The sequence below is a fragment of the Brachyistius frenatus genome, unplaced genomic scaffold, assembly GCF_029030835.1.
Source record: "Brachyistius frenatus isolate BFR_SWC_R1_liver_20210118 unplaced genomic scaffold, ASM2903083v1 Contig_17, whole genome shotgun sequence".
NCBI lineage: Eukaryota > Metazoa > Chordata > Actinopteri > Embiotocidae > Brachyistius > Brachyistius frenatus.
Window position 1 is genome coordinate 5,557,282 of NW_027210616.1, and position 24,568 is coordinate 5,581,849.

General features: G+C 41.0%; 1 protein-coding gene across 1 annotated transcript; it reads right to left on the reverse strand.

Moving 5' to 3' along the window:
- Positions 1-112: 112 nt before the first annotated feature.
- On the reverse strand, positions 113-23,110 carry LOC138618661 (neuronal acetylcholine receptor subunit alpha-3-like). The gene is made up of 7 exons (XM_069694555.1): positions 22,882-23,110; positions 9,257-9,396; positions 9,110-9,154; positions 8,910-9,019; positions 8,353-8,560; positions 6,529-7,575; positions 113-4,907 (listed from the first exon to the last, which is right to left on the reverse strand). Exons 1-7 carry the CDS (start codon positions 22,937-22,939, stop codon positions 4,782-4,784), a joined length of 1,734 nt encoding a protein of 577 aa, XP_069550656.1. The 5' UTR covers positions 22,940-23,110; the 3' UTR covers positions 113-4,781.
- Positions 23,111-24,568: the final 1,458 nt, after the last annotated feature.

The window sequence follows — 24,568 nt, forward strand, 5'->3', positions numbered from 1 at the left end:
ATAAGCAGGTATTTTGGGAAGATGAAAGATGGCAATGAATCCAATATTTCTCTTTACCAAAAACAGACCAAAGAACGAAAATTAAAACATACATTGTTTATTCAATTGGTTATTTAATCATTTAAATATAACATAACATGCCACAATGAAATGCAAATTGTTTCTTGATTCAAGTTACATTTTTGTGATGGTTGCTCCAAACTGGAAAAACCCTCTACATTTTGTTGTTGTTGTTCCACCAAAATCCTCTCTTTTAATACCAAGATAATATCTCCTCAATAAATATTCATTTAGGACAAAAATTAGAAGCCATTTCTTTGCAAACACATGTGAGTGTGTGTTTGGTGTGACTGTGTGCAGTATTCTACTTAAAGAAGCATCCATTTGCATGTGTGAGAGGACCCTAAATGTATGTGTGCGCGACTGTTCAGAAGGCTCCCATTGGAATTAATTATTTAACAGAGTCTCCTTTACTTATCCATGGTCGACTGGCCGCAGGCATGTACCGCTCTGCTCCCAACGACACAAGAGACTACCCTAATTCACCATCCACCCTTCTGCAGTATGCCCCCATCTCACCCTACAACCCCACCTTATGTCTCAGCTAGCTCCAAGAGGTCCACTGAAGATTTCCCCTCATCATATATTTGCTTCTTGGGTCCCCAAAACTACTGAAGAAAGCCAGAAAGGGAAAAGCAAGACATAGAGAAAGCGTCAGTTTAGGGTAAAAGATGAAGAGAGAGTCATGTGGGCCAAAATAAATGAGGTTTTAAAGACGTTTTTTGTAAAAGAAAATAAAGTAGGTTACAAAACAATGCTTTTATTTTTCAAAATGTTTGATCCCGAACAGACAGACAAGCTGACAGACAGACAAGCTGCGACAAGTCTGTCATCCTAGAGTCCTGCTATCCAGGAGTTGGATGCGAACATTTGTCGTCAACAGTGACGAATCATGTAAAATATTCATCCATGTGGCTGGCTTAATAATGTATTATACATCAATTTACCACCCAGAGCTTTTGCAGCGCTCTGCTTTGCTCTGACTGCCTCCAAGTACTTGAAGTCCAATCATTCAAGAAACATCCACAGCTTGAAAATATCAAACTTGCACCATTACAAATTCAGATTAAAGTGGCGGCGCCTTTCTAGAAGCAGCCAATTTCTGAGTCTTTTTCAAACTATTGTATAAGTGGGATCTAAATATGTTAAAGACAAACATCTTTGTCGAAGAGGAATGAGAGCTTTAATGTGAAACAGATTAAAAAGGAATGCGGTGTTGTGGGGCTTGTTTACCAATTTATTCCCTATTAAAAGTTTTAAGGGCTACTCAATAAGCCTGTTTGGAAAATTGCATGCATCACACACATACTGTCCAAATATAGCTGGTGGATCTCTGACTGATCTCTTCATTCCGTGGCAGCCAGGCGCTGATGTGACCCTGTCAGGCTGCCGACTGAGACTGATGGGATGCTACGAGTGTCTGCGGTGGGGCTCCTGCTGCCGCTGCGTCATCTCCATATTTATAGCTAGACTCCATCCATCCTATAATCCGGATGTAGTGAGAACCCAAGCTATCGAGTGCACATATGGACACACATAAACATGCACACACGTCCACTGCCTCGACAATCTCTCTCCGCTTCTTCCTCAGGTGACATGTGTAATCTTCCCTTCTCTTAAACACAGACACTCGTGCACAAACACAAATGCGTACATGCTTATTGAGTATACATAAGTAGGGATTAATCGTGAGCGGCTGAGTTGATGAGCGCCACAGGGAGGGCCAACTCAAAGCCATAGTCACACTCCAATGTGACTTGAGGCGTAAAGGGCTGTACATTGTGCTTTCACTACTCTGAACTTTCAGTGTGTGCGTGAGAGACACAGAGAGAGAGAGAGAGAGAGAGAGAGAGAGAGAGAGAGAGAGAGAGAGAGAGAGAGAGAGCTGACAGGCACATTCAGATTTACCCGTGACCTTTGATAGAGGGAGGGAAAGAGGGATAAGTCAGAAAAAGAGAGGAGTGTCAAAGAAAAATGCGGACTTTGGAGATGCCATTTGTGCCATTTGAAGGTTTAATTTTACCCACTCTGTGTGCACCAAGGTTTCTGTGCGTGCTTTGTCTTTTAAAAACTGATTTCAGACTCATGCCTATTTTTGCCTATGACACACTAAATTTCCACTGAGGTGAATACATCCTGAAACTGCCTTCATAATTATCAAAAGCTAATTCTGTCAAGTAGTTCTACAGAATAACTACTGAATGTCTAGTTGATATTTTATATGTAGATACTAAAAAATACTTTTTACTTATGAAGCACTTCACAATTAAGAGAGATAAAAGATAAAGGACAAATCAATAACATAAAATAATCAAATACAAATGTATTAAAATTGTGTTTATCCTGTAAGGTTTATTTAAAATAAATCAATAAAGGTCATTCACAAAGGTTCTACGTGACTATTTTTCCACAACCCAAACTTACACTTGGAGTCCATGTATATATCTGCAGTGCATTTGGGAGTTTTATGGGCTGACTCATCTGGACCCCGACAAAAAAAGAGCGAGCACATCTGGCAGTTCCTCCCCAGCTGGATAACTCTCCTGACACCTAACTCCATTCTCTTATCACTCCTCCAGCCCTTTTGTTTTCTACCTCATTTCACCATTCCTCCAGTCCTGTGTTCGCTGTGGTCTTCCTCCGTTTTCGTGACCAGCAGCTACAAACTCAGAGTTGGATCTAACACAAACTCACAACCACCTGATATAAGTTTTGTCTCGCAACTATGAGATGCAGCTGCATCAGATGATTCTGAAATAAATATTGTTTGAGTGACTGAACAATATTCATACAGTTCCTCACTCATATCATATCTTCTCTGAGGAGTTTCCACTTACAATTTAAGCATTGTTAGTTGCACTGGTACCTTTGCACTGGTACCTTTGTAATCTTGGCCATTATACAGCACCAATATGTCACAATAACAGCCGACAGCACACTCATCCATATGTCACTGACAAATTGTTGGCTCTTGTGCTGGACGCTAAAATACGTTTAGGAAAGGGAATGAAGAAAGAATGCAGGAGAATTATAGTTTTGTAACATGCTGTAAATGTTATATTTACAGCAAAAGCTCAACAAAATGCCAGTGATTGAACAACACTGAATTAAAATATGACTTCTACATACTGGCAATAAAACCAGCTCAACTTAAACCACACCTGTTCTGAGACTCTAAACAACATGAAAACGAGCTACAGCTGTAATTGCATTGTACATTGTGGACTTTTTGCTTTGTATTGTGGTATTGAACAGAAAGCTCCTCTAAAAAACAAAACTCTAAAGTTTTCATTTGCTAAAGTATTCTTTACGGCTCATTGTCTTCAGATGATTATTATCTCTACATTAAATTACATTATATCCGCAGTATACAGTAATTTGCAGGCTGCACATGCCTGCAAATGTTTTTTTTGTCAATTTTTATTAACCTATTGTTACTACTGTGATCTGTCCTTTACCTCTTTCCTCTCTCTCGTATCTCTTATACAGACACTGATTATTGTTTTACTGTACAGCTTCAAACCTCTGTGTCATTAGACAGTATGCCGCAACTGAGATGTAGGATGCACGCAGACAAAATTACACAGAGAAAATACTTCTTTTTTTTAAGCCCCCAGCAGGATTACAACATTTAGGGATGATTTCCTTTTACACACACACTTCACCTTACCAATCTTTGGCTGATTATTCAAACTCCAACAGAGTCAGGGACCTTAGTATTACTAAAAACGACTAGAGTCAGTTTTGTTACTTTAAGTCTTTTTACAAGTTTAATCTACATTGTGCAATTCAAAGTGTGTCTATAGATTGTAGGTTCAAACTGTTGTTGGCAATTTATGTGGTGCATAAATAAATATACAGTATATACTGTATAACACACATCAGTCTACAGCCAGTGCTCTTCTCACAAGCCATGCATAAATTCCTTATATTTTACAAAGAAATTTACAGGGAAACATACAGAGAACTGGTATCTGACAACAAGAAAACACAAGATCATTACCAGCTGTCAAAAAATATTTTCTAAACTTACTGTACTACAATTCAAAAGTATCCTGTCTTTATCGCTCTGGCTTACAACTACTAAGTGGTATGACAAAGTTATTCAGGGTCTTCTTTTTTAGTGAATCATATTTTAGGAGGTTCTTTGACAGTAATTGCAGTGATGATTAGTTAAATAACTGCCTGACAATGTTAAACATTAAATAAGACTATAATATCAACAACTGTGGAAGGACGAGTGGACATTTTCAGTAGAACACAGAATAGAAATGCAGCCACACTGGGAGACAGAAGTTGACTTTGAAAAAAGAGATACTGTCAGCAGTGGCAGGTCATAGCGTGGCCCAGGAGAGGAGAAAAACAAAGAAAAGAGAGCAGATGTGATAATAAGGTTTGAAAAAATTGATTTGGGGGGAAAGAGATCGGATAACCAGCATTGCTCTTACTGATGGGGCAAAACATAGGAAATCTGGGTAAATCATGTGAGGAAGCAGACAGCTGAAGGCCAGAAGTGATGGCTGATGATGGAGTCCCAGAGAAGAGTAAGGGACAGACAGAGGAGAGACAAAAAGTCAGAAAAGGAGGACAATTGGTACACTAGTGTTTGATGTAAAAGAGCTGCGGGGGGGGGGGCACTCCCAAAGTAATTCAAGCTGGACAAATAAGCAGACAGAGGTAGACAGAAAAAGGGAGAAAGAGCGGGGACGAAGACAAGTGTCTCATTTGAAGAAGTTGATGACTGGCTGGAGGAAGAGTCCCAGAGTTCCCAGCACACACACCGTCACAAAAACCCACAGAAAAATCCTGTCGATGACCATGGCGACGTACTTCCAGTCATCCTCCACCTGAGGAGAAAATAAGAGGGGAACTTTGGTGTGTGTGCATATGCAGAAATGTTTAGGCCACACATATTTATATTCATTGTGCTCTTTCTCCTTCCCTTAAATACTCCCAGCGACCTTTGCTTAATGGCTGTTGTGAACTTTACAGCAATGGTACAAATTGTCACATTCGCTGCATCTCACTGTGTCGACACTAGAGCAGTATGGCAATGAGGGTAATGTGTGCGTTCCTATTTCTGTGTAAAAGAGCCTGAGAGAAGAGTTTACGATCATGCATATGTTTATATTTGGAGTAGTTTCTAAATGTGTGTGTGTGTGGACAGTCATATCAGTACAATCAGTGAAGGGGCTGATTGGTCCTAAAAGATTACTGCTGCCTGACAAAGACCCCAAACATCCAACCTTAGTGATAACAATTTTTATCTTCAGCGACAATAAGAACAAAGAGTCCTGCAACCGATGATATGGCCCTTACAAAGCCCTGATCTCAGCATCATGGAGTCAGTCTGGGCCTCCTGATATTCCTGGCATTGTTTATAAAAGTACAACATCACTTCCTTTTAGCATTGAAAACATTTGTGCAGAACTGCATATAGTACGAGTATTCATTGATCAGTCAGGTGTAGACAATACGATCATGGCTGCAGTGACCATAATGCCATTGTGTGTGCACAGAGGAGGCAGTGTGGCTATTCTGCATGCATCAAAGAAAGATCCAAGCACTGCTAAGAAAAGATGGAGCTGAAGCAACAAACATATCAGGACCATTCAGAGTGGGAGGGAGGCATTCACAAAGCCCTTCATCTGTGACAAACAAGCAGCTTTACACTCCCTTTATAGCCCTGGGTAAATGGTTTCTACGCTATTTACTAAGCTACACAGAAATTCACCTACTCTTCAGAGATAACACACATGCTGTTTAGCTTTTGTTATGTGTGTGTGCTGTGTATATTGTGGGAACAAAATCTGTTGTCACCATTCTAAGAATAAAAAGTGTGGTCCACACAACATGATTTATTTTAAGGATTAAGGACGAGGTTATGATTAAGGCTTGAGGAGAAGCATGTAGCTGTTTTGTAGCCCTAACCAACATTTCCTGAAGCGAGGACACTGTGCACAGATTTTGCACAGCTGTCTCTGAAGCCACAAAAAGGCTTCATACAACTTTTTTTTTCAACAATTACCTTCATACTCTCCAAGACTTGTAAACAGACTGATATGTAAGAACAGTCCATTTGAATTTAAATGCTATTTCTTATTACATATGAAAACAGAATGTGATTTGAAGAGCTTTTCTGTGAATAATATTATGGTAATCAGTGCAGTTTCACGTTGTCATTGAGCAGCTGACACTATCTAACAGCTCAGAGTGAGGCTCTTCACTATTCACTTGTGGATTTGCAGTGTGATACTGAATTATGATTTTACAATATTATTAGACGTTCTGCTGAGAAAAATCTTATATCTAATGGGAAGATGCAAACTAATGCTAACATTCCCAAAATAAATGGCCAACAATAAATAAAGTACACAGTGACTGTTCCACAACAGCTTATCTACCTCAATTATTTTGCAGACAGCAACACACACACACACACACAACTTGAACTGTTTTTTTGCATACCTCTTTGGCTTTGTTGCGAGTCCTCATGTTCTCTGCGATGTATTTTACGCTCTCAATAGCCTGCTTGATCTCTGGAGACACCACCGAAAAGGCCACGACAGCATTGACTGGGGATGGGGCATTTAGGGGCCTTGACAGCTTGGGCAGGTCTGACTCCTGGGGCCCCTGAGTTGGAGGTGCCGGAGGAGGAGGAGGAGGAGGAGGAGGAGGAGGCGGCGGCGGCGCCATTAGAGGCGGCGGCGCCATCGGAGGCGGCACAGGAGTTGGTACCTCCTTGCCTCTGTAGGGGCACCTCCTGTTCATATCCCGGTTCATCTCGCGGTTCATATCACCATACTCCACACAGTTCATGGAGCCGCCAGCTGAGGAGGTTCCTCCCCCTCCGCCTGCGGCACTATCCAGCTGTGGACACGCGACACCCCCCGTTATACCTCCAACACTAACACTTCCTGAGCCACTTCCAATGCTGTTCTTCCTCTTCTTGTTCCCTCCGCTGGTTCCTCCTCCTCCCATCTCTCCTGTGATACTGGCAGGTGAGGAGCAGCCCTGGTCAATAGGCCGCCTCATCAGCATTACCCTTGGCAGCACCCCGAGGAAGACAGACCTCACCCACTCCGGCATTGTGTGAGTCATTGGGGTGCGGTAGTGGACATTCAGCACAAAGACAGTGATGACAATGCTAAGTGTGACGAATATCATCGTGAAGAGAAGGTACTCCCCGATCAGTGGGATGACGAGCGAGGTAGAAGGGATGGTCTCGGTGATGACGAGCAGGAAGACAGTGAGGGAGAGGAGGACGGAGATACACAGGGTGACCTTCTCCCCACAGTCAGACGGGAGGTAGAAGACCAGCACCGTGAGGAAGGAGATGAGGAGGCAGGGGATGATGAGGTTGATGGTGTAAAAGAGAGGCAGGCGGCGGATGTAGAAGGAGTAGGTGATGTCCGGGTAGATCTCTTCACAGCAGTTATACTTGATGTCGTGCTTGTATCCTGGTGCGTCGATGATCTCCCACTCCCCACTTTCCCAGAAGTCTTTCAGGTTCACCTGGTGAATCAAATGTGCGAATTACTTTTAGGAAAAATATTTGAACACCAACATTTTTCTGTATATGTTAATAGAAATCAAGACAGTTTAAAGCAGGGGTCTCCAACCAGTAGATCACAATCTACCCAGTAGATCATCAGAGCTCTCAAGGAAAACAAGGTTGGTGACCCCTGGTTTAAAGAGAAAAAGCGACTTGTAAAATGTTTTTCCATCTGAAAAGAATCTGCTTTAAAACAATAGTCAGGTGCCAATTTCAACACCGCAACAAGTTTTGCTTGCTATAACCGTTCCTTCCTTTCAAGCCCTGAAAAAAATCAGCCCCCAAATTATTTTCAGTGTAAGTGATGGGGGACAAATACAAAATTGTGGTTTTATGTAAAAATACATTATATAAAGTTTATCTGAAGCAAATATGAGGCTTGAGCAGTCTGCCTTTGTCAAAGTATTTTTTGGATTGTATTTTTTTGCACAAATCAAGGACTTTGATCACTTAATACTGAAAGTGTGTCTAAGTGGTGGCACAAAGAGAATACAAGTTCTACATGCAGACTAACAGCAACAAGCTAAGGTTAGTGGCACTCCGAGGAGCAAAGAGCTTGTCGATGCATCAGCAATGCCGCCTGTTGCAAAAATTCAGGTTTACCCAAAACATATTGGTGACATTTTTTAAGCATATGAACAGCTTGATGAATAAACAAATGTGTTGTTTGCCGTCTCTTAAGTTCATTTGAGAAAACAGCTACTCTCATCCTCGTTACCCTGGACGATCCCTCTGACCTTTGAGCCAATGAGCACCAGGTCGATCTTCGCCTTGTCGTAGGTCCAGGAGCCAAACTTCATAGAGCAGTTCTGGTAGTCAAAGGGGAAGTAGGTGATGTCCATGGGGCAGGAGGATTTGAAAATTGCAGGAGGAACCCAAGTGATCGTGCCATCAAATTTCAGCAGAGCCTTGGTCTTGTCTTCCACAAGGAAATCACCTACAGCACTGTGAGAGCATTTTAAAGGCCATTACAACATTTACCTCAAAATGTCAGAGGATGGCGAGCATAAATAACATAAGCAAGTACGAAGAAAAGTAAAGAAATAAAGTAAAGAAGTTAAAAAAAAAAAAAAAGTTAAAGAGAATAAGCTCTGCATTCAGACAGGCATGATTATTTAACTGGCAAGCAAAAGTAATTTGATGGCTGGCAAATTATTTTGTAGAAAATATATGTCGGACATGTATATATGTAAATACAGTAATGTGTTGCCTATCGTGCGAGATGTCTCTTTGCATCACCTTAGAAAAGCTAAGCATGGAGACATGCACCTCCCATTGGTGCACTGAAACTTACTTGTTGTACAAAACTATGTCTGGCCTCCAGATCTTATTGGAGGGAACTCGTATGAACTCAATCCCATCGAACTCAATGGGGATCCATTTCAATTTGTAGTCATTCCACACCTAAAAGAAAGCCAAAACCAGATATAATCATCATTCACTTTGAACAAATAATACGAGACAACTTGTATAAAGAACGTAATCAGCACTCACATGTCTCAGCCACAGGTTGGTTTCCATGATTTGATTCACTTCATCCTGAAAGGACATGCAGGTAAAATCAGTCCATTGAATGGATCCGCCATACTGTCTTACACACACTTTACAAACTTTATTTTCATACAGACTTTCTGCTCTTACCACTTTGACAAGCTGAGACATGGACACCTCAAACTCCACAGTAACTGGATCGGATACATTCTCCACCGGTCGGATGAACTGATTGTACCTTCGGAACAGCCTCCGAAATAATCTGTCCTCCCCCTTCGATGGAAAACAGCCTAATGAAAAAAAAAGATGATGATGATGATGATGATGATGATGATGATGATGATGATGATGATGATGATGATGAAGGAACAGAAAAAGATGAGCAGACAAGGGAAAACACTGTCAATTCACGTTCACTGTGTTGAAATGGGGCTTTGTTGAGCTGTCAAAGATGATAACTAAATTGAACATAACTCCAATATTGCTAAAAGGTCAGTCACTCAAAAGGATTTCATATTAATGTCTGCTCAACCAAATATTAAAGGGACACAAGGATGAATTAAACAGAGACAAAGAATGACGCAAAGCAAATTGCAACACATTAGCCATCACATTGAATCCACGTTACTCAGAACAGCTTCAACATTTCCTCACTTTCATCTCGTGCCACTACCAACAGACTAAACATCACATACACCTACATCTTTATTAAAGGACTCACTCCTAAAAGCATCAATCCATACAGGTAGGTTACCTATATTTCATAAAGTTTTGACACATACGCGACTCAGACTTCTCTCCTCCCTGATTCAATTAAGGTAAATGGAATATTATTTGTGGTGCTTTGTTTAGTTTAAGCATAAAAAAACAAATCCCTTTAACCTCTGTCATACTTGAGACATGGCAGTGGATATTCTGAGCAAATAAGATCACATCTGTCCACATGTCTACACATCACAAGGAGTTTGAACTATTTAATCAGTATATTTTTGCTCTGGATGGAAAATGGGCACAATGAAGACAAAGACTGAAAGCTTTTGTGAAAACTCCAAAAACAAGGTGCTTTAACCAAAAAAAGAGGAATGTGTCCTTGGCCAGAGTGTCTGCAGAAGTGTTTGTGTGTGTGTGTGTGTGTGTGTGTGTGTGTGTGTGTGTGTGTGTGTGTGTAAGGCTGGACTGAAGGTCACGATGTGGAAATCTGTCACTAGTAACACTGGTGCTCGGGATGGCACATAGACCCACGCCCGTCCAAGCAGAAAATGTGGCCTCACTTGGGACAGCACACACTCACACCACTAGCACAGCCTCAAATACTGTTCCAGAGGCTGCAGCTCTGTATCCTCAATTCATCACCACAGAAATGGAAATAATGTCTCTTGGTTAAACTTACTCTGTGTCTTCATTCCAGTCTCTTCATCACATCTTTCCTTTGTCATGTTCCTCTCCTCTATTTTACTCTTTACTTTTGGGTAACACAGGACACCACAGTTTGACAACAACAACAACAACAACAACAACAACAACAACTGATTTAAAAAAAAAAAGCAGAAGCCAACCTCTTCTTCCATCACAAGTAAAGAAGGGTTGAAAATATTATTGAACGCAGAACAAAACCATCAAGACTGCACTTAGCGAGCTGCCTGAACCGTTTTAGAGATGGAGGTGAATGTGTTTCACAAAAAGGGCCAGTGCAGCGCAACCCATATACACACAAATAGCTGCATTCTCTGAAAGGGTTTGTTTCCGTGGCAACAACTAAATAAAACAAGGGCCTTTAATGGGAAGTGTCGAGTCAGTTAGCGTGCTACAAACCAGAAATGATGGAAAACTGATTCACAATTCAACTCTGATATTTCTATTCCTGCCATCTTGTTCTTTACTACTCTTCTTCATCTCATTATTTGTGTCGTGTTTTAAAACAGAAAAAAGGAAGAACAATAACTGAAACACCATTTTACAGTAAGCACATGAAGGTTACAAACATTGATATCTACAGATTTGTCCGAGAAAGAGGTTTTACAGAACATATCAGCTATCAACAATGTGCACAATTGGTTTTGTTGGTATAAATAATTAAGAGACCAGCAGCAGAGTTAACCACAATCATTTAGTTTTGCCAGCGGGCCCTCCCCTCTTTCCCAGTGGCCTTAACTTTATTACTTTTATTAATATTATTATTATTATTATTATTATATGGCTGATATTTACCAGTATTAGTAATGTCTTCAACTATTACAAGACATAATATCCAACACATTCCCTTCGGATTAAAGTTGACTTTCAGTAGAGGTGGTACCTTAATATCACATCTTTTGAAGAACCTATGCTGAAACAAATATTTCATATTCACTGTGCATACAGTAAAGTAATAAAGTCATTCTTCGGTTTATTACCATTGGGAGTAGACTTAAATGAATATCTTCCAGACATCTCGGCTCACAGTCTGTATGTATTCCCATATTAAGGGACATGCTCACAACATCTATTTTAACCTGACAGGCCAAGAGAAACAAATGAATATCACTCAATCTTATCCCAAGTTAATTTATCTGAGGGGGATATTCATCTGAAACTTTTCTAATAATGTTAGAGTCCACCAACAGTAATTCAGAGAGGCAGTGACTTAACTTCTGAAGCCTTTCCTAGGTTTTACAATACTTTTGTTTTCAACTCTTTGAGGACCAACACAGCTCAGAGGATACTCAGCCTACTGAGCTAAAATTTTTATCACTAAAAAACAACACTTATATCATCACAATGTCTGGTGCACATAAAAAAAAAAGACAACACACAAATAAGATTAGAGACAATATTTAGTTGCAAATAAAGGTCAAAACTATGAACAGCACGCTGCAGCAAAAAAAAGGAGGTTGTGCAATGACTAAATATGGCCCAAAAATTTACACACCACATTGATTTTAAATAATTTAAATAATAAATAGTGTTGCTAAAATTTAAATTAAAATAAAACACATCCAGCTGGGCATATTAGTGGAGGCAGAAGTCATTCATGTCCACTGAGATAAATAACAATTAGGCTGCGTTATGTAGGAATCAGAAAAGCTGATTTAATTTGACTTCAGTGGAGATGTTGGGAGCAAAAAACACATAAAACATCTACAAAACTGTGCAAACTAAAAACAAAACCAGATGTAGCACCAATGTTCATGGAGTAAAAAGTTGCATTAGGGGCAATAATGACTTCAAAACTCTCGAGAAGTTTTCCGAGGTCACTGGCAGAGGCGAGTTGAGTCTTAAAGCTTAATGAAAAGACCTTTCTCCAGAGACACTTGTGTAATTTCAGCTCTTAGTACCTGCCTTAAAAACTAACCACAGCTCCCTGATTCGCCACACTGTCAGAACCTTGTTTAAGCCTCTAATTGGGTGAGGGAAAGCCAGGGCAATTATAATCAGTCAATTAATTGGACCTTTTGTTCGTTGTGACATAAGAAAAAAAAAATGAAGCCAATAATTTTTTTTTGTCCTGTGTTGCACAGTCACTCAGCTAATTCCCTTTATTTTTTTCTACCACTAAAGATCTTAAGAAGCCTCAGTTTCAAGGAAGTTAATTATAACCTTTGCACTTTCACCTCTGCTGATTATTCCCTTCTTTTACTGCTCGCCACACTCTGTGGTATTTAATGTGAGGGTTTAATTTGTGAGCCACAGCAGTTAATTTTTAAGTGTGCATGTGAAAGTAACAGGCAAGAAGTAATAAAACATTCATGGTGAAGGACGATTTATGAAAAACTCCCTTCCATCAGTAAACATGTCACTCTAACAGAGATCAGGTTCAGATTTATATGCAGAGCACATGACCCCTGCATTCTGAATACTTTTTAATTTTACTTTTAGTAAGTACTAAAAGTACCCTTACAAAGTATGTACTGTTGCATGTAGTATGTATACAATTGGGACATAGAACTTCATCATACAAATGCACCTGAAACTTTTACCCTCTTGGTCATATCCGTCACGATACGTAGCAGGACATTTGAAGTACAAAGAAAAAGGATGCGATTTGGAACAAGTTTGCTTCTTTTTAATGCGTCTTCTTCTCTTTCTTCCTTTTGCTGGCGGAGCCATAGCGCCACCAACTGTCTCGGCAGCTCAGTCGATGTGACGTATCTTCCACCGCACAGAGGATTGTGGGTGAGAACAGCTAAAAGCATACAGAAGTCATACACATGTCTATAAAAAAAAAACAACCACACATACTGTATGTTACACACTTGCAAATAAAATGATTCTTCTTCTAAGGTTTACTAAATAAAGACAAATTACAGCTGGAAATGGCATTGGATTTGCAGGCGTTTGATCATAAACCAAACTGTGAGTGAACATTTTGACTCGATAATGTCTCTAGAGCAATGAGTCCCAAACTGTGCTACGTGTAACACCTGGTGCTGGCATGGCCAGTAAAACAAAGAAACGTACACGGACACAGAATGGCACGAGACAAAAATCTAGGAACAGAGGCAAACTGAAAAACAGAAAAGGAGTAATATAAACAGAGGAGCCTGATAATGAAGAGGACACAGGTGAGCATAGTGGCCGGGAAGCAGTGGGAAGAAACGGGAAAGTGGAAACAGGTGAGAAGGATCAAATGAGCAGGAAACACACAAGGGTGGAAAGTTAAACAACAATGCAATGGAGAACTTCACATTAAAACAGGAAACACAAAAAAACAGACTAAAAGAAAGCCTAAAAGATACGAACACTAAAATAATAGAATTTTGGTTCTGATGACCATCACAGAGATCATCACAGTTATTACAACTTATCCCAATGAGGACCTTGATTGTCTGACATGACACTCCATCAAAAGGTTGTTGAGATATTTCACTCCCAACCCCAAATGCCAACCTCCTGATGGGGCTTAGAGAACAGTCAGGAAAGTAATTTTGACATATCACCTGGGAAACAGAAATATCTGTTAAAAATTGCAATGGCAATTGCGACTGGTTGGTTGATGAACAAAGCACCATGGCAGTAAGAATATCTCCAGGAATCATCACCATCAAAACATGTCCACATTTTCTCAGCTCAGGTGTTTACAGCGTCAGAGGACAGTTGTTAATCACTGTAGACAGAAATGTCCACGCATCTGATTATGCAAATTATGTGAAAGTAGCTTGACAATCATGTTGCATTGTACCAGACGTGTGCTCTTTCCTTCCCCCTGTCTTTGTGATTCGGTCCCGAAGTGACAAGCCTTTGTACTGACACAGATGAAGCCAAGTCACACAGTCATGCATTTCACCCATAAAAAGCCCCATTGATAGAATTAGAATTAGAAAGCTAAACAGTGTGTCTTTGCCTCTCGTGATTACAGGAGAGTAAATCTGCAGAAAGACCCGTGGCCTGTGGGAGGCTCTTTGATCAGGCATGTGCTTAACAGGATGAGCCTGGGAGCCAGCGGTGGACACTGCGAAGGAACTAATTACCCTCCAAAAATACACCACTGGCAGCGAGTGTGAGTGTATGGAAAAGAGTTACAAAGAGGGAGACGGCGGAGAGGGGAGATAGGAGGAGAAAACTGACAGCAAGAACAAGCAGAGAAAAGCTGCATGGCGTGTCTTTGCTCTCCAGGGTTTTTCATGGCCTGACTGTGACACGTTGAGTGACGCACGAGAGGATCCCACGGTGATTACGACACTTGCTGTGACCATCACATTAAGCATATTGTGCTTAACCTGTGTGGGTCTTCATGTATGAGGGCTCACCCTACATACACGTAGCTGTGTGTGTGTGTGTGTGTGTGTGTGTGTGTGTGTGTGTGTGTGTGTGTGTGTGTGTGTGTGTGTGTGTGTGTGTGTGTGTGTGTGTGTGTGTGTGTGTGTGTGTGTGTGTGTGTGTGTGTGTGTGTGTGACTGAGTGTACGCACATGTTCCTATTTATACACAGTGTCCATTCTCCTTTGGTTTGACTCACTCTGAACAGCATATGATTTTTTTTTTCCGCTGATGCATGAAATTCAATAGCTCCTTGCCTTCATTCTTTCATCTGAGAAGATCTGGGAGTTTAGGTCATATTCTCTGCATTCACAGTTTGTCACAAGATATTTTATATAAATCCCCCCCAAAAAATTTATAATAAAGACATTTTTCCAGGTGTAAAGATAGCCTGTTGAGCCCACAGTATACGTAAGTGAACCTTTCAACACTCAAAATAAAAGTGAAGTAAGTTCCCTGGCCCCGTTAACAGACACGTGGTGTTAGCAAGGAAGATGAGCTTCAGGAACGAACAACTGCTGGTTTTATCTTGTATACCGAGTCATAGCGGTAGGCAACTGTGACACCATCTGCGATATACCAGGATGTCCTGACAAAAAGCTTAGCAAATCAGAAATTTTTTTTTTTCCTCTCTCATTTTGACAACTTATATGACAAATCCTGTGACGAGGAGCACGGACTCTTCTTCACACAAAAGGTAAAAATGATGAAGATTAAGAGAAACAATGCTAGAGATACAAGATGATTGGCATCAGTCGCGATACAGACCTTTGCAAGTAAATCAAGTATTGGTCAGATCAGTGCATCCCTACTTCCAGGTCAGAGGTGAAGTCATCGCCTCCCTCTTCAAAAACAAGGAAATGACTGGATCATTTGGCACAAATCACGGGAAACATGTAAAACTGTACAACCACCTAATGTAACAGAATGACTATTGTTTCTCCAGTCTGATCCTGGCATAATACTTCCCTCAAAATCACTTTATACAGTATGTATCAAACAAACAGACAAACAGAAAAATGGATAGTAATCCCCAAAAAGAGGAGTGTCATTGAAAAACAGTGAACACGAGAGTCAACGCAATTCACTGGGATATTTCCTTAGAAAACTTATGACATAGAACAAAGGGAAGAAAGACATTTGCCAGTGTTTGGGCCATTTGAACTCAGTGAGCAGTGACTTTATCCACAGCCGTAATGAATGAGGTGAGCAGATAGACAGGGAGCCCAAAAGGAGCACTCGATTCTACAGAAAAATCAAATGAGAGACACCATCCTGTGTTTCAATATATTTGATTATGACCCCATGATCATTAAGAGCTGCCAAATGTTTAATTAGCATATTGTCGTATTTACAAGGCTGCCTTGTTGCAGTGGCAGCTGGAAATATGACAATGTGCTGTTGCAACATTGTTAAACAGTTTGGGAACTTTGGAGTGGGAGGTTGTGGTCACTTTCACAACATTGCAGTCACAGCTCCAGGTAATTGAGTCCAAGTGTCTAATTATCTCTCCCACAGTGACGCTGGAGTTGGCCTGTCTATCACGCATGTCGGCAGCACTGACTGAATCCATATTCAGTTAAAAAAACTTTTTAAAACCCCTGTGCCCCAAATCCATGATAATTCTTAAAGTTTTCTGCTCTGTTCAAGAGTTTGGGTAAAAATGTTTTTCCTACAAAGTCATTTTTACACTAAACAGACTTTTCTTTTCTCTGCTAATATTTTGACTTGTCCTTGAAGGAAAATAATGTCTTCCATAGGATTCATCCATGGCTCTTCCATAAATCAATGTAGGCTTATTTGTCTCATTCTGTGGTAGACCAGAGACCTCAGGTGTCATGAGAATGTGATGATTTTCTGTGTTTGTATCTGCTGCGAGAAATTCAATCGATTCACACACCCAATTGTGTTTCCATTCGAGGTCAAAGAACCAGAAAGAGGAAAGTAGCTTTCCGATCCATTCAGAGAAGAGTCTCGACCACAGCTTCGAGCCCTGAGTAGTGAAAAAGTAGTGACATAATTGCTGCAAGTGGATCAAACGACTTGATGGCAGGGATAATTGTTTGAGGCAGCGTGGAAAGCTGAGGCTGCATGAACAGCTCAATGCTCCGCTCCGGCCCTTCCATATTGATAAGTCACTCAAAACAACAATGAAAATATTTAACAACTGTATCCCTGTGGAGCTGTACCAAATAGGGCAGAGATCACATTTCCCACACTGACCAGGTAAATTTTCAGGATCCATCAAGGAACAGGAAGGAAATGATGAGTAATGATGCTGGACTGCACTATTTTCCGAGACCCACGACATGGATGAGAGAATGGGAAACACAAGAAGAGCTGGGTGGCTCATGGAGGGCTTACTTTCGTTCCATACTGTACTACTGATGGATTCTGAGCAGGCAGCTGAGCCACTGAAAAAAGAGGCACAAGAACATCTAATGTTTTTGTTGTAAACTGAAATCATGCTTCACCTCATTGATTGTGGGAATTGTTGGAAACTGGAGCCGACTGTCAGCAAGACCTATGATGAATACAGGAGGGAAATCACTGTGGGTTTCACAGCTGAGCAAAAGCAAAGCTGAAGCTGGCGCTGAGTGACAATGATTACGAGTTCATTTTAATGAAGTCAAAAAGAAGCACAGAGTTCAAAGAAGAAGAAATTTGACTTGACGACTGCCGACAACAACTGAAAGACCAGGACCATTATCACTCTTTCAACAGAAGTGGGCTGGAAAAGCAACAATACTTCAAACATCTGTTTAGAGACGGAAAAATAACAGCAAAATGTATTGTGAATGACATTATTGTAGTTTGAACAGCATGAGAAGAGTTCTTATTTCCTGTCGGATAGCCATGAAAGTTAAAAGTTGTTAAACTTGTACGTCTGTTTTAGACACCAAATGCACTGAGGGAGCCTGTTCTCATTCCCAGGGTGTCAAATTCCCCCGTTTTGTAAAAGACTTTGGTAGATATATAATCACATGGTGCAGTTCGGTGTCTGCAGTGCACCGTGGCCACCTGAGTCAAATAAGGCCATGTGATGGAGTACAAAATGAGCGACAACATCCACATATAGAGAAGGTCAAAGGTGACTTTACGTTACGTTACTTAACGTACTTTCTTTAACCCAAACTATGACCTTTTCTGAAACCTAACTAAGTGGTTTTGATGCTTAAAGCTAAGGCACCTTGTGTGCATCCCTGAGACGCCAGCAGGCTTTGACAAATCAGCAGTATTTTCTGTGCCTGAATGAGAATGAATGACCTTGTAGAAAGTAAGCCAGTAAGGAAGATGTGACATTTTTTGAATCCCAAACTTAAATGATGATAACAACTCAGGAAACTTTGGATAAACATGACTCAAAAATACCAAACTGCAAGAGAAACAGAGGTCAATCAAAAGGAAAACAGTGAGTGGCCAGAAGGAGGAATGACACAAGAAATGTGGAGGAAAAAGTGCCCGCCCTCCATCTGAGGCATCTTGTTGAACGTCATCTCCAGCTTTCTATTTCTCACCTTCTCTCCTTCTATCCTGAAGCATGAATGAACTGAGTCATTGCCAGCACAGAAGACCAGGATGTCCGACAGGACTAAATGCAGCAGGGCTGTCTGGAGGAGGATGAGTGTGTGTGTGTGTGTGTGTGTGTGTGTGTGTGTGTGTGTGTGTGTGTGTGTGTGTGTGTGTGTGTGTGTGTGTGTGTGTGTGTGTGTGTGTGTGTGTGTGTGTGTGTGTGTGTGTGTGTGTGTGTACGTGTTGGAGGGGAATATGGTGGTTTAAGCCAATCCATAGGAGGGGTAGCATCAGGCTACTGATGCCTGTGGTGGTTACAGAGTATATGTGAGAGGGAAGCAGCAGGAGTTTGGTCGCAATAATCACATGACAATCATGTTAAGAGGATCCTCGAGCCACCACACAGTCCTTAAGCCACACACTAGCACACATACGTACACACTGATTGCCTGTCAGACTTTAATGCAACTATATTGCTTCTGGGAGGGAAACCAGAGAGCTGCTCTGAAGTTCCAAGCAAAGCTCAGATGAGCAATTAAGTCTGGCAGAGAAGCAAATATTATTGATGATGCTGCGATGAGGCAGACAACTCCATAACAAGTACACTGAGATAATGGCTACAGAGGCTTAATATCAACCATCTCTAATGCTACTGATAAAAAAAATTTTAAAAAGTCATTGTTGATTTAAGACATTCACTTGTGACTATATATTTTGAATTATTAGTAGCCTGTGCTTGCTGCTCTCTTGGGCAGAAGTGTTTTGAGGGCAGATCCTCCTCACACTGTCGACACGCAGCTGCAGCCTTTGTAAATGCACACTTAAGTGAGATAAAGGTTGAAACTTAATGCGGATCAGATCAGTATAATGCAGGCATGGCTGGACATCTCTCTCCGTTATTTCTGCTGGAGATGGTGCAGACCAGACGCTGCAGGGAAATGCACCATGCACTTTCATTCACTCGCTCTCAAACCTTAAGGAACCCATCATGCCCTTATTGATGCTGATGTGCACCACAATCTTTTCCGCAGGCTGTGATTTTATTTTGAAAGTCATGACTCCAACTAACAACCCCATGCTGCACAGACCTCTCATTCCCTACCTCCAAGCTATTTCAGCCAGAATCTATTTTTGACTGAAATACTCCAATCCCATGGACAGCAGGATCAGCATTTCCTCTGTGATGGGGACAAATCAGCCGATCCCGGATGGCAGGAGACAATACCTTCTGCAGCCCACTAATCGGACCCCCGCTGGGAGTGTGTCAATGTGTGTTTTCAAGCAATTATCTGCATATACAGCCGCTGTTCATAATTAGACAAAAGCCCACACAGAGTCAATGAGCGATTGAGTAAAGGAGGAGAGGGTAGAGTGGGGGGGAAAGAGGAAGGTGAGGGCTAAAATTCTCTCATTTTTCCCTCCAAAGAGCCAAGTTAACCACTTCTAACTAGCAAGGACATCGAGTAGATTTCCTCCCACTTGAGCAAAATCTGTTCTGCTGTGAGAGCACAGACACTGTCATCCTTTCAAGGCTCTGTTCTCCTTTGAAATTCACTCAGTTCAAGGGCAAAGCAGTTAGCTGTAGCAAATCTGTCCAGCTGAAGAGAATGACAGGGGGAGGCAAAAGGAGAGAGAATTGAGCGAGTTCATTTCACGTGGCATACAGAAACACATGCCTTCCTCTCGACTGCAAAGTCTGCGTTAAGGTTACAGGATGTGTGAAGCAGTGTAACTCGCATGGCGACTGGAGCATGACATTTCAAAGGCACTTAGTGCTGTTCCCGGGGGGCCTCCAGGTACGACATCTGGGACAAACTCACTGATGTACGAAAGTTAAAACAACAACAACAACAACAACAACAAACAATACTGATTTAACCTACAGCCAATTTAACTCCTCCTCCTACAGGCTCTATTCAAAGCACACCGTGTCCTGGAGGCAAACATTTAGGTTTGTTTGGGATAAACCAAGGAAGACTTGGGTGGTTACTATGATACACTGATACAAACTGAGAAATATGTCACCTACGCCACCCGCAAAATGCTAATGAAGTAGATATTATTAACTTTGCCACGGAGGTTATGTTTACAATGCAATTTGTTGGTTTGTTGTCAGCAGGATTACAACAACAACAAAAAATGTTCATAAAACTTGTTGAAAAGGTTTAGCATTGGCCAATAAAAAAAACATAACATTTTGGCGCATGTACAAATTGTACATATTTAGTTTTTCCTCTGCCTGCTTTAGTGATAAGGATACTTGCAATAAATGTCGTCTTTTCACAGCATAAGACTCGAGGCTTACTGAAGTGGGAAGTGCGGCTCTACTGAAAAAAAAAAAAAAAAAAAAAAAAACATTAGCTGCGGTAGCTAATCGGGCCCCGATAGCCAGTGGGAGCTGACCAAATGTGGCCCCTGTTAGATGTGACACCTACCTATACAAGGCTGTCGTTAAAAGTAAAACGTGAACTGAACTAAACTCTTCCTATAGCTTTGCAGCATCTTAGCTTTTCACTCTAGCTGAACTGATTTGGTGAGCTAAGGTACCTTTAAAATGACACATTTAAATCAGTCAATAAATTGATTTGCATCGATTTTGTTATAAGTATTGACTACGCAGGCAACATAAAGCAGCGATACTTTTAACTTCGATGAATTATGGCCTTTAATGGATGAACAAAGTTTAAAAAAGCTACATCTTAAGTATATGATTTTTTTGAATCTTGCATTTCATGGGGATCAGCCAAAGGCCAAGTACAGTCATATCTGCACTTTATTGCATTATTTGGCAGTGATTTTTGCATGGTGTGAAATAATCAGCACTGACAGGAGGAATAAGGCAATACAAATGTTTCACAGTTTTTCAGCCAGCCTAATAAATACCTTTACATCTTCTACTGCTCTCCATCTTTGGAAATAGTATAGTATAGAAACTTGTAGATGGTACAGACACTCAAACTTCAGCAACGGAAAATCCACCAAAAAAAAGACACTAAAGCACATCAAACAAGCACATCTCACACTGTTTAACTGACAAGTGATAAAATACCAAAACAGCAGAGAGCACTTAGAACAAAAGGCGCTGCCAGAAAGTGTATTACCACTCTAAAGAGGGTTATTTATCTCCCACATAGATACCCATTATGAGGTGCTCCCATCAGCGAAGGCGCTCTCCCAAGAAACCTGCTACGCCTGTGTTTGTGGAAGTGAATGAGATGAGGTTCAGGATTAAAAATAACCATTTGGTTACATCGGAACGCATGCAGCACAAAGTTTTGCTTTAAAGTATTTATCTGCTCTTGGTTTTGCTCTGGGTCCCCAGGGAGCCACTCTCAAGGACCCCGCTTTGCAATCTGCTGTTTCAAAGCACACTGGAGACTGGCAGCCTAACATGATCCAAAGACAGAAGAAAATAGAAAATATGCATGGTGGTGGTTTTACAAATAAAAGAAAAGAACAAAACGGATCACGCATAGAGCAAAACAAAATGCAGACAACCTAATTTGTGATTAAACACAAACCACACAGGATATGAGAGTTTTCTTTAGAGCTTCCACTCTGATTTTCTCCTAAAGCATCAGGATCACCTATAGGTGGTAGACACTGCAGTAATTATCACTGGCAACCATCTGCTTGCTTATACAGCCTTGAGCAAGATACTGAACCTCGACAGCTCCAAGGCAACTGTGATCTACTGTACCTGACCATAACCTCTGACCTCTGCTGCAGGTGAAAGCCTCTGATTCCTACACATCTGGAGAATCTAGGGATGAAATCCACACTGACAGTTATTGAGCTGCCGCTGTAGAAACGTCATCCATGTGTTCTTTTTACATGAATGGCTGCTTCACAGTAGCTCGCTCCAGGGGCTGAGGTATCAGCTATAATGCGACATGTCACGATCCAGATCATATTCCGTGCCTCTGGATCCCAGTGGGGCCCTATCTCTGGAGCATAACTCTACAAGTTTGAAGAGCGCATGTGATATTATATTTCAAAGGGCAGGTGGGGATTGTCATTAGTAAGGCATATATATACCCCGGGTTCAAAATGTTGTTTCCTTTGTTGAAAAGTAGTGCAGAACACACATACAGAAAGTCTTCTTACACTGAAATGTGAAGAAGAGCTCTCGTTTTGCTGCCGGATGTGCGCTCCTGAACTCCCGCAGGAATTTGAGGAGGACGTCTCACAGACCGCCAGTCCTGCTATTTGTCATCATCAAGCTGCATCAAAGCACGAATGCAAATCCAATTTGTTAGATAAAGTGAAGTAAAATATAATTCGCGCTCTCTGGGTGAAATTGAACAGATTGGGTTTTTTTCGTGCTTCTTCTGCGGGTTGGAAGCAGTTTGTTTTCAGTCAGGTGATCATCAGCGGAGTAAACTTAAGGTGAAGTGTGCAGCCGATAGACATTTAAAGCCGAGGTGAAACAGATAAAGTGACGGTATAGGCTTCTAACATTATCGAGTAGCTGTACTTTTTTTGTGTGTTGCGAGTCCAGCACAGATCCACGGCGCGCTGTCTTACCTTGCGCTGCGAGGAGCACCAGCAGGGAGACGTTTGTTAGTTTGCCGGAGAAATTCATCGATACATCGGCGCCTGGCGACACTTTCCGAGGATAAAAAGAAGATACCGAAGAATTGATTCACGTCGGTAAAGTCCTGCGGTGAAGCCTCAAGATTAGAGCGACATTTTCCTTCGTGCTCCCGACCGTGGAGAGGTTGGACTCGAGGTGCGCTCTGCCGACATGGACAACTTCTGCACGTCCCGCCCCCCCTCCACCAAACCCCGTCCCCCCTCCACCAAACCCCAGTCCCATCTCCACCAAACCCCCGTCCCCTGCGTCCCACATACCCACCCACTCACCCAAGGGCCAAACCTAGGACCTGACTCACAGTGACTCAGAGGTGATAGGTTTGGAATAATGAAGTCGTTTTCAGAAATGGCTCTAGGACCGTCAGGACTCTGCAAGTCCAAATGCAAAAATATCCATAATAACAACTAATTTACTACTATCTATCTATCTATCTATCTATCTATCTATCTATCTATCTATCTATCTATCTATCTATCTATCTATCTATCTATCTATCTATCTATCTATCTATCTATCTATCTATCTATCTATCTATCTATCTATCTATCTATCTGTATTTTTGTAAATCTGGTAACATTTTTCTGGGAAAAAAAAAGAGAAAATCCACTTTTAACTCAAATATCTCTACTCTCTACCACTCTCGAGGAAGATGCAGCGCACACACACCTATACACACACTAAAAGATCACATATTTTCAGTGCTGAGCTGTAAATGACCTATTTAGTCACTTAATTGATTTTATACACATAACAATGCTCAGGCAGCTTAAAGCATTAGCTGTTCTATAATAGAGTATTGAAGGCTGCCGAGTCTGCCCAAGTCAAATAATGGAAAGTTATTAATGCATGACAGCACTGCATTGAATTACATTAAAATTATCATGGAGCACACAAGTCCAGATTGACTTCTGACTCATCTTAAGTGTTAGTTAGTTAGTTAGTTAGTTAGTTAGTTAGTTAGTTAGTTAGTTAGTTAGTTAGTTAGTTGGTTAGTTAGTTAGTTAGTTAGTTAGTTAGTTAGTTAGTTAGTTAGTTAGTTAGTTAGTTAGTTAGTTAGTTAGTTTTAGATATCAAACACCAGATGGAAAACACCAGAATAGATTTACTTTTAATTTTTCTGTGCAAAGTGCAAAGTTTCAACTCTGTTAGATGTTTACCTTATCATTTTAAACAGTGTATAGATATGCATCCAAAGTATATCTTTGATTTGTTAGTCCAAATACCCTTATCTCCTCTTCTGTCAATCTCATGTTAGACATGCAGAGTATGTTATTTTATGAACCAAAAAATAACAGGATGGACAGGAAAAGCTTTTGGTTTAATTGTCCTTTATTATTTAATGAAACTGAGTTCATGTGTGCATGCATATCGGGAACGCATGTACTTGCGTGAGTGTATGAGCACATACTCTGCAGACCTCCTATGTGTTTTAGTATTCAGCAACATACGATATGTTTGCAGCTGCTCTGCTGTGACCACTTACCTGGCAGAAACTGCAATTATATCTGCTTCTAAAATGGAGGTAAACATACACATGCACTCACAGACACACTCAAGACAGAAGAGAACCTAGTTTTCTTCTTTCATTTGATGGAAAACAACACATTTGTCTCTCTA